The 11,843-nt window shown below is 32.3% G+C and overlaps 1 protein-coding gene across 13 annotated transcripts in view; it reads left to right on the forward strand.

Moving 5' to 3' along the window:
* Window positions 1-11,639, forward strand: part of LOC131843881 (zinc finger protein 628-like) — a 117,998-nt gene extending 106,359 nt beyond the window's left edge. For 12 of the 13 annotated variants that reach the window (XM_059192650.1, XM_059192647.1, XM_059192652.1 and 9 more), the window contains 4 exons: window positions 3,312-3,496; window positions 4,156-4,321; window positions 5,253-5,474; window positions 5,951-11,639. In XM_059192650.1, coding sequence (XP_059048633.1) covers window positions 3,312-3,496; window positions 4,156-4,321; window positions 5,253-5,474; window positions 5,951-6,924 — 1,547 coding nt within the window. In that variant the 3' untranslated portion in view covers window positions 6,925-11,639. The remainder of the gene's footprint in view (window positions 1-3,311; window positions 3,497-4,155; window positions 4,322-5,252; window positions 5,475-5,950) is intronic. The other variant, XM_059192654.1, reaches the window with a different exon arrangement.
* Window positions 11,640-11,843: the final 204 nt, after the last annotated feature.

Consider the following 11,843-nt stretch of genomic DNA (forward strand, 5'->3'; position numbering starts at 1 on the left):
ATAGATTGAAAAATGGCGTCACAACCTCAATTTACAGTAGTGTGCATACCCGGAAATGTTTACATTAAAACAAGAATGAATATAAACCCTATTTTCATAGGAAAAAAAGTGATAACTCTTTATTGCTCCTCTCACAGAAAAAAACAGTTATATAAATTAATATGCATACAAAAATAAAAACACTATCTGTGCACGCGTTTTCACTCGCATAAAATTTATGTGTTATTTTCATAAGATATATATGTTAAGTTTCATCAAAATCCGTTCAGTAGTTTTTGCGTGAAAGAGCAACAAACAACTTTCGCGTTTATGATATTTGTGAATAGAATAGAAATAGAAACAAAACTTTGTACCTACATCTTTTTACAAAAATTACGTGAACGGCAGAGTATGAAATTTCACACACTTTTAGTGAAAGAGTGCAGAAAAAAAATAATGCATAAATAAAACATTACACACACTACAGAATAATAATAATAACTATATCCCAGGACACAGAGAGCCTGGTCTCAAACTAAGCAGAGCTTGTGTTATGGCTTCTAGACAACTGATATAAATACATTTGAATGAGAGAGTATCTAAAAATATGTTTTTGTATAATCTGTTAGTGTAGTATGTTATTATCATTACTTTTTTAACTCTTATTATTGAATTATATATTTTACATATTTCAGAATAGTTTAAAGAAGATTTTATATGTGTATTTTATACTTTTCTTGTAGTTTCAACATTTATTTAATTGTGTGTTTCATAACGATATTCGTAGTTCTCGCACTAAACCGTAAATCGTAAAATTTTTACTATTGTGTGGTAATTATATTTATTAATTGTTTTATTTATTTTATTACATCAATATATTTTTATTAATAAATATTGGTACTTACCGACTTACAAAAAATGACTATGAACAATGTTCAGTATCTATTTATGATAAAAAAAATGATCAAAAATGGTTACACACATCTATCTACAAAAATGTTTTGCTTAAAATAAAATTATACATTAATATACAAGAATTTTCTCTGTTAAACACAGAGAAAATTCTCTCAGTAATCATTTATGATCGTTGATAGCAAAGAAAAATGATAATAAAATATCATTGAAAATAAATCTACAAATAATAATACGATAAACATCTTAATTTTAATAATTAAATTTAATACATCTGATTCAAATTTAAATCTAATTATAATAAATTTCTTAACTTAATCTATTTATAATAGTGTAATAATACTGTAGTGGAACATTTTATTTAGATATTATTATCTTTGTTTCCTTATTTGTAGGCATTTGTAATGTGGGATTATTTTTAATAATTACGTCAAAATAACAATGTAGGTAATATATTATTAATTACTGCATATTTGTATTTTAGCTATCCTGATATATTATTTGTCAAAAAACCCAAGCTTGACATAAATAATAATGGTTCTATTATTAATTTAAGACAAAATAAAGTTATTTATTTGCTTGTGAGGCAATTGAAATGAAACGTTATGGGAAACTTTCTATATACATCAGTGAAAATAGCTTTGAAATCGGTAAAGCCGTGTCTATTCTGAAAACCATTTTTAACTTCGCTTACATACAGTGTATATTTATTATTTTTATCGTTTATACAAATAAGGCTAATTTATGATTATGCTACACATATACCTATATATGATTTTCCTTCTTATGTTCACAAACTCCACCGATCTATCATTTTATACCACTTACCACATATTGTTACATCCAGGAAATACCACACCAAGAAACCTCTTTGTAAATTAAGTCAATATTAAATTAAGCGGAAACACTCACTTACAAACTATGCCCGTCATAAATGTATTAAATAACGTAATATTTTACCCACACTTTTATCTAGCGAGCAACCTAATAAACTCAGATATAAAATTTAGTGCCAATAAATAAACCAATCGCACCGTTAGGGCCCTATCAGCTAGCAAGCTCTAGCTCGTACATATACATTGGGCTATGTCAAACCCAACACAAAACCATATATCTATCTTGTAACATCTAGGAAATATTTCTGCCATATCTTTCCTTACAAACGCACCAGTATTATACACACGCATTCTTCTCAGACATGCAAAATCACGAACACTCATACATCGAAGGACTATGTAGAAAAGATACCCACTATTGCTGTGCACATTATAAAATGTTAACTGTGTGTGTGTGTGTGTGTGTGTGTCCGTGTGTGTGTGAGTGCGCTCAGTCAATGACCTATGCATTTGCTTGCAGTAGTACAGGCTAAAAGTATGCGTTCGTTTTATTATGGTCTTATTTTAAAAATGGAACGCCGGTCATCGGTTTCTTTCGCGCGTTGGGTTAGGTCGCGGTTTTTGGCGCGAACGCGTTTGTTTTATTCAGTTTGCACCCAAACTGGTTCTTACCGTTCGATTGTGTAACCTTTTCGGTTACCGTTGTACTACGTGTCAAATAACGAACTAATCGACGATACATATGTGTAATTATAGCAGAAACAACAATTCGATTTATAAATTTTTATAAATTTCGAATTATGTTTTGGAAAATTATAATATTTAAAAATGATACGTACCTAATTCCTTTCGAATTTTTAATGAATGATTAACATTACAAAACTTTATAACAATTACAAAAAGATCGCATACGAATGCTGGCTTAGAAGAACATAGCTTGTTTTATTTAGATATCCGGCGAGCATCTATTCCATTAAGAATTCCTTCCGTATTAAATTATGACCTTTTTAAGCGTCTTCATAAATACCTTCCATTGCCGTTGCATACTTCATCAACCAAATATTGGGTGGTCTATGCACACAGCATTAGTCAAATAGAGTTTTTGTAAAAAGTTTTTAAAAATGAATTTATTATAATTAAAGGGTCAATGCTCTAATATGATTGAGTGCAATGATGGCTGGTTCATCCGTCATACTTGTGAACGGATGCTGTTTGGGGACTGGTCTGTTCAGATTACGGCTTTTATCTAATCAAAAGCCATTGACAGAAATGCAATAGGATATGCTTTTTGTCACAATATTCTTCCAAATTGAATTTTAAAATAATTTATTATGACATATATATATATGAATCTAAATTTTTGTAATCCTGTACACGTTCATTTGAAAAGAATAAGAGCTCAGTTTCTTGCCAGTTCTTCTTAGATCGAAAGCACTAAACTGACGGTATATTTGACATATCATAAGAATCTGTAATAGACCTACATGAATACAGGCACCAGCAATATTACTACAATATTTAGAAATTACCAATTACCTATTATTATGTTTTTTACACGTGTTTAACAATTTCTTTGTTTTTTAGGCGAGCGGCCGTACAAATGTCACCTGCCAGATTGCGGGCGCGCCTTCATCCAACTGTCCAATCTACAACAACACCTGAGGAATCACGACGCCCAAGTAGAACGTGCTAAAAACAGACCCTTCCACTGTAACATCTGTGGCAAAGGCTTCGCCACCGAGAGCAGTCTGAGAACACACACGGCAAAGGTCAGTATCTTAACAAAGTCCATGCTTTATTTATTCTTATTCGGTAATTCTCAAGGAAAATATAAATTCCATTTCAAATTCTGGAATACTTCCGGGATATTAAATGCCGGATTATTCCATTTTTAAATTATTACCTAGTGATTTATAACTTTGGAAACTGTTATTCCATTTTCAAATTTAAATTCCATTAAATGGGTTTCAACTGTATAGATTGGAGAATTAAATTGAAATAAAATATAATACTTTATTTTTTTCTATAATCTTAATCCTAGAGAATGTTTGAATGATTACATAATTATTATCTTTTATTTAAATATAATCTTTTTTCCCCAGATATATTATTAATAATGTTTGTTACGATATTATAAAACTGTGTTATCATTAATATTTGGCCAGGACTTAATGATATTTGCCTATTATTTTATATTTTATTTTTATCGATCAAAATTGAAATTTGGCAAGTTATCTTTTAATTATCTAAATTCCATTTGGCATATTATAAAAATTTAGTTCGAACATTAAATCAAAATTGTAATTTTGGCTGTTATTATAATTTCTAAATTCCATTTCGACATGTTATTTTTGTTTTATGTATTTTGTGTATTGATCCTAATCTTTGAATGCTATGCCCGCATCGCCACCTCGCCACGGTGGAACAGGAGCTTCAGCTGCACCTTGGTGTTTTGCAGCAACATGCCGCACTCATGATCGGTGGTGCGACCGCAACCACTTGCCCAATATGCCACAAAGTCGTATTCGGTGGCGAAGCGCTCGTAGAACATATGAAGAATACGCATAAAGACCCTAACGCGTCCGGTGTTGCGAGTAAGTTTCCCGAATGCGGCCGTTCGGTTTTTAAATTTGAATTTAAGCAGCGTTCAAAAAAAGAACGTCGTCTATGGGGACTTTCTTTTTTCTCTAAATGTAAACTAGTTTTAAGGAAATCTCATTAGCGGTAGCTAATATTAATGTTAATAAACATTTATTATTATTATAATGTTTTATAAGATTTTTTGTTCAAGCTCTGGCAAATGGGATTTATTAGTTTATAAGGATTGTCGCTGGAAGTTTGTACGTTAAAATTGCCAGTCTCAGTTAAATAATAGGAATAGTAACAGCAAAACATTTTGTAATCAAACATTTTCCGTAGCAAAAGCTTCCAGCTGGCACAAAGCCACGAGGGGTGTTGGTTTCTTTAGATCCAACGGTAAAACAAAAACGTATCGTTTCCATAAAATATTAGTAATAAATAAACTGGTTGCAACTCCATCCAGGGTATATCTGTTATTGTTTCGGCATCATCGGTAGGGTAGAGTGTTTTGAAAACATTTCTTGCTTGTCCCGAGCACGACAGATTCTTAGGATGGCGTTCCAACTTTATTATCATAACATGTTTTGTTTATGTATCTAATAGCTACATTTTCCTCGGTTTTCTAACGTCAACTTCGTTTTGTTGCCATTTCTGTTCCGTTAATTGGTTAATGTTTTGTTCTATCAACTTTAAGTTCAAATGTACCATTTCGTTCACCATCATTTACTATTCTATTGTTTTGATTAAGTTTATTTCTATTCATAAGGATTGAAACGATTTTTGTTGAATTTGATAATTCAAGTATCAGTAATGGAGAATCAAGCAGAACTGATGAGCAAAAGTCGTTTCCACGTGATTACACTAACAATGGAACTAACCTGTTATTTTTTTTCTTTCCCTCCTCTAACCCACTAACCCGTCCTGATCCTGGTGATGATGGCGCAGGTCCACCCGCCACTTCACCATACCCGGCACAAGCTAAACCAACTGATCCTTATATAGCGAAGCGGCGGACGGCGAACCACCCTTGTCCTGTATGTGGGAAGCATTATGTGAATGAAGGTTCCCTGCGAAAGCACCTGGCATGTCACCCGGAGACACAGCTCACCAGCAGTCTCAGGATGTGGCCGTGTTCCGTGTGCCAAGCTGTGTTCACCCATGAAAGTGGTAAGTACAACGGTTTTTATGTGGCTGTAATGGTAAACAAGCTATCGACCGATGTAATGAAAAACGGTGATCATCATTTAAATTTATTAATAGTACCACGAACATCACACAGTTGTGTCATACTTGCGGTAACGCTTATGCGTTTTTTATGTAGTTGGAATGGCAAGAAAGCTGATGGTAAACGGTAATCGTCGCCATGAACACCACTACGGACGTCACGTTATTATGTGAAACCACGACACTGTCATGTGTTACCATGACTATAATGTCATGCCTCTTATCCTATGTACATGCACGACTGTACCTAGAGGAATTACCTCTAGTATATTTTACCCTAATCGGAACACAGCTTTCAAAACAAGCTAGGTACTTTCGAAAACTTCTAAAGTGATTCAACTAAACATTCTTTAATTTTTGATTCTGTGTCTATTTATACAGAAATTATATTTTTGCTTATTTAAAACACAACTTTCCAGGTCTCCTTTCACACATGGAGCATATGAGAATGGAACCGAAACACCAGTTTGCCGCTCAGTACGTCCTCTCTCGAGCAGCAGCAGAGAGGAGAGAGCGGGATCTCCTTGCTGCCGTATCCGCATCCGCTGGGGGCTCAGGTCTCCTAAATTTAGCTCCACCATCACCAGCTCACTCCGATTCTTCTTCGAACGGCCGATTATCCTCATCAGCGGGCTCAGAAGCCGGTGCCGCTGTCAACAAGTTAACAGATCTTTTACGATCCGCAAATAATGGTCACCAAGCGTACGGAGACGAGAGGGTCGCAGCGATTGCAGCAGCGGCAGCGAACATGATGGCGCAACCAGGCGAAGGTGCCAACGCTGTACAAGTCGCGGCTGCTAACCTAGTAACAGCAATGCGGCAGCAGCTAGCAAGAGAACCGCCGCCAACGCAGCCCCCAGCTGAAACACCGCCAGCACCGACCGAAGCAGCGTTAAGGATTCAGCAAGCCGAAGCATTGCTGCGAAGTCAAGCTGAAGCGCTTCGATTAGCAGTATCCCAAGCAGCCGCAGCGGCGCACGGCAACGAAGCTCCCAGTCCTTTAAGACACAACGGGGGCTTTCCTCCACAACCACCAAACGATGCGGGCGGGCAGTTGAGTCCAGAACTAGTTGAAGCATTTAGAATCGCGCAGGAGCAGAGGTTGGAGCAAGCGTTAAGGTTGCACGATCCGAGAATGTTGGGTTTTAATTTACCATCACCTGCACAGCAAGCCGCTCAACAAGCTGCACAGCAAGCTGTAGCTGCTCAACAGGCAGCTGCAGCGCAGCAAGCAGCTCAACAAGCCGCACAGCAGGTAGCTCAGCAAGCTGCACAGGCGGCACAGCAAGCTGCCGCGCAAGCAGCCCAACAACAGCACATGCAGCAAGCGGCGCACGCTGCACAACAAGCGGCGCAACAAGCTGTCCATCTCCAGCAAAACCCTCAGCCATGAAAATTCAGCTATTACTAATCCGATGCGATTTCGGTATAAAAATAAATCGTGAAAATAATCTAGTTTATAGCAACGTAGCATTACAAATTCGTTGAGACAAAATTAACTTTTCTTTACGATGGAGCGTCAAGTGAAATCGCCTCTGGTTGGTAATTATTTATTTTGAAGCGCTAACTAAAACTACGATTTTCGTTTAGCCGGAAATAATTTAAATATGATTATTAATGTAACTACAATCGTAGATAGACCTAACTGTTGTAAATAATGAGACATTAGCTGCGACAAAATTCTTGTAAATATATATGAAAGAGTAATAGTTGAATGAATATATATACATATATAATATTAATGGAACAAAAACTCGCCCGAACAAGTAATTAGGTGTAGAATCATATGACAAATAATATACAGTGCAATCTTCATTAATTATTTGTTTGGTTATAGATGAGTGTTATCATATATTATTATTATTATTATTATTATTATGAATGTGAAATATTTATTTTTTATTAGCTTTATCTGCAGATAATTGTATGTTAGTTTAGTACAAACCTTTGGACGTGCCAAACTGTTATATGCACTATTTATCGCATTTAGCGAGACTGCAATATTTACTTTGCATATTAAGTTTCTATAGGTTATATTATTGCAATATATTATATTTGTTTTATCTTTAACTCTTCACGCAATAACACGTCTTATGCTAGTCACGTTTTGAACGCACAATAAATATTCTATTTAAAAAGAAAAAGAGAAAAATTTAAATTTATTTTTACACAATTATTTTTTTCATTATATTTCAATATAAATTTCTAATAATCTTCCCCTCGGCGTAAAGTTTTATTTTATAAATGCCATATTAGCCAATAATAATGTAAATACGTAGACGTTACGTAAAGTTTATATTCTTATGTTCGTACGAAAATAACACTTTATTTTTTATTAAAATGCTATAATTTTATGAAAATAATTATTTACAAATAATTTGTATAGATTGTATATAGTATAAAAGAATATTCATTATTATTTTTATTTCAGAAGACTGCCGTTACTTACCTTTGTTTTTGTGTAAATAAATAATTGATAATAAACAACAACTAATGGATAATGGAATAGCGATTTTTCACTGCACATTACGAACAACCAATACAGGACAAACATGTTGACACATGTCGAAGTCAGAACTGCAGAACAGAACACAATATCAACAAAAATAATCCTGTCGAAGTCAGAACTGCAGAACAGAACACAATATCAACAAAAATATAAAATCTTCGACAACAATCACATTGAATAGACAAAAAAACACAAGGCATTCTTTTCATGAACACGGATATTGACATATTCAGCCCGAGAATAATTTCTTATATTAATTTATTTTTTATTATAACACAATCAAGCTTTTAAATGAAACACAATAGCCCAGTGAATCATTTTAATACGATCAGTAAGTAAAGCATTCCGCTTTATAATAAATCTAACAACAAATCTATAGGCATCTAGGATGCTGGCAGTTGCCATTGCAATAGTTTTATAGTTCACTACAAATTGCAAAATGACTCCCCATGTTTGCAAAACGGAGTCATTTTGCAATTTAATTATAAGAGAATGTCAAGTGTTGCCGAATATTAATTCTTTTAATATTATCGTCATGTATTATAAATAAGTGACAATTTATGTGTACTATTTAGATTATGTACTCTAAATTTGTACACATAAATTGTAATATTCTACGTATAATCGTAAAATAGGTAAGGTATAATAAGCTGATTTTAATGTACGTAATTATTTGACTCTTGAATTAATATCGGCATTGGTGTGCACAGTGAGTTGTAAATCATGTACGGTTAATAATTTTACTGTCATACTGTGTCGATTTAATGAATAAAAATAAAAAACAAAATGCAATAGCCCAAAAATTCACTATAATTTGTATCGTGATATTTGGTTGTGGGTGGGAGTTTATTATTTAATTTTTCCTTTCAATGTATTAAGTATTTTATTTATGAAACACAAAACATTTCGGCATATTATTAACTTATTGTTTGGAGCGCAATGTCTAGTTCCATCAGCACGGGAAGGCTACTCGATAATGATTATGTTTTCTAGGAAACGTTAAATCTTGGACTCCACTGGAATATTGACTGAAATAAAATATAATTAATATATAAAACCGTTTTTCGATAAAAGCAATTGAAAAATTCAAAGTGAACGGATCGCTATTATTGTATAAATGTCCTCAATAAATTTAATATATAAATAAATTTAATGTAACAACAAAAGAAGTTCCTATGAATATTGTATAAATGGTATTGTTTTAAATTTAGGTCTAGTAGAAGGAAAAATTTATGGACGTTTGGTATTTTTAAAGTTATAAATAATAAAAGCATCGCGTTAGGGAACTGGACTCGGGTGTCGCTCGAGTTGTACAAAAAAGCACGGATCGTGAATCCTAACATTAGATTTGTAGATCAAAAGTTACGTTTCCAAGAAAGTGTTCATGTGGTATTACTGTTCACATTTTTGTGCGACATAACATATATTATGTAGAAAGTATATATAAATATATAAATATTCCCGTTGTATTTTCGTGATCAGAAATTTAAAAATGTCAAAATCTTTTGAATATACGACAAAAGTATTCAATAAATTATACATAAATAAAATAGTCATATAATTGTGTCGCAGAAAGATATGGACTATATTTGTATTTTCTGTGATCATCGAAAAAGGAATAGTTATTAAAACAGATCGTGTTTGCGAGTTGTCAGAGGTTATGTTTAAGTTTTTGACGGATACATTTTTTAATGTTAAATAAAAAAAAAACAAAATAATGAAAATTTTTCTACATTTATTTTATAATGAAACATGCGTAGTTAAGCTGTGTACGTTAAAATTAATAATAAAGCCTAAATAACATTAAATTGGCCATAGTGCTAATCTGAAACTGGGTTAAATTCTTTAACTCGGTTATTTAGTAACAATAGATCTGGATTCTGTTGTATTTCAGCATTACGTAACTGTGGTACTTAGTGGTGTACATCACAGTTACTATTTAACATAATGCGCTGTTAGCTGTATTCTTATAGAAAAATGGATATGACGCAATTAATATTATTGTAGTTTAATTGGCAATTTCATGTTAACAGTTAATTATTTATGTTAATTGATAGTTATGTTATTAGATAAATTCGTTGAGAAGTTTTTAAACGCGTATTACGCTTGTTCGATGGTGAACGTTCGTTCAGGCTTTGAACGATGCAATATTTTTGTATTAGATATAATACAAAAAGGCAGATCGCACAAACAACTAGCGATTACATTACATTTTTTATTTATTAAAAAGTTATAAAATGTTATGAATCGTGTGACTACACTGAAATTGCAAATTTACAATAAACGTGTATTTATTATACAGCATTATTAATCCTGCTAGTATTATAACTGTAAATGTTTGGATGTTTGTAAGTTATTTACACCTAACTGACTGGATTTATATGATTTTTTATACCATACAACCTTTCGCCCGATTCATAACATTTTTATTGTTAAGTTTTTAAACTAACTTGCTGTTGATTTAAATTACACATCCTTATTGAATGTTAAAGTTTTTCTTTTTGACGCTTCGTCGCTTACGTTGTTTGTATTTCAGCTTGTTTTATGATATATTTAGTGAAATATACAAGTTTATTATTCGTAATAATTAAGGATAGACAGGATAGCCAGGTTTTCAATTATAACTCACATTGTAGCCATTTCATGTATCTTATCGTAAGTTAGTATTAAATGTAATGTAATTCTAGACCCATTTATAATTAATAGCGTTTATTTTGAGCAATAAAAGCTATTTTTTACAAACGGGTCCTCTTATAATGCAGGGCATTCATGCTCTCGATCATTTAAATGTCTGTTCTGCGTTATAAATGTAGTGAACAACGAAATAAAACAAATAAATACAAAAAAAAATCCGTGTACTTACTCGTACTTAAATGTCATAGATAATGGAATTATTATTGGTGTATACCTAATGGGGTTTTATATATCCCATATCTACATGCGTCGTTTCCATTTTTACATATGAATATTTTTCTATAAAAAAAATATTGACACTGAAAATATTAGTAATATATATTTTGAAATGGACAAAAATATAATTAATTATGTAGAGAAAATTTAAACAAAATTATCATTTAGGTTTATAAAATTGATATCAAATGATGGATGCTGTTGTTAAGCAAATGTTATTATTTTCGATGAAATTAGCAAATCAGGGTAACAAATAAATTCTGTGATTCGGTACTAAAAATATATATCTAAAAACACTAGCAGCGCATTGAACATTGTCTATGTTATTATTATATCTACGCCTAGCCTCTTTGATGTCACATGAGGCATTTACTATGTGTATTTTACATTACATTATATATTTTACTTTTGAAAAAAAATTATCAACTTTTATTTCCCGAACTCCAGAACTTGTTCGAGAATATTTTAATTGGTGTACTTCTAGTCTTATTTATATCAATTTTAACCCTTCACGCAACGTGTAGATTTGGTTTTGTTGAAAAAATTACTTAATTCTTTTGCAATTTTGTAAATCCCTAAGTTAAATTTACAAAATAAAATTGCAAAAAAGTTAATATAATCGGTAGGTATGTAAAAAGCGTTACATAAATGAATTGTAAATTTGACGTTTGGAAAGGAATAATGTAAAATTCGAAATTATGTACCTATTTCGGCGTATAAAGGTAAATTGTAAAATTACATAACGTTTAGTGACATTAGAATAAATTAACTTCTAGTGACAAGTCAAAATTCGTGTTTGGCATGATGTATTTAAAAGTTAAACAAAATGAAATGTATATAAAAACGTATTAGAAATGTGATGTGGCGTTATAATTATGTACCTAATCGATGTT

The sequence above is a fragment of the Achroia grisella genome, unplaced genomic scaffold, assembly GCF_030625045.1.
Source record: "Achroia grisella isolate CSIRO2021 unplaced genomic scaffold, CSIRO_AGI_Agris_v1 utg3539, whole genome shotgun sequence".
Lineage (NCBI taxonomy): Eukaryota > Metazoa > Arthropoda > Insecta > Lepidoptera > Pyralidae > Achroia > Achroia grisella.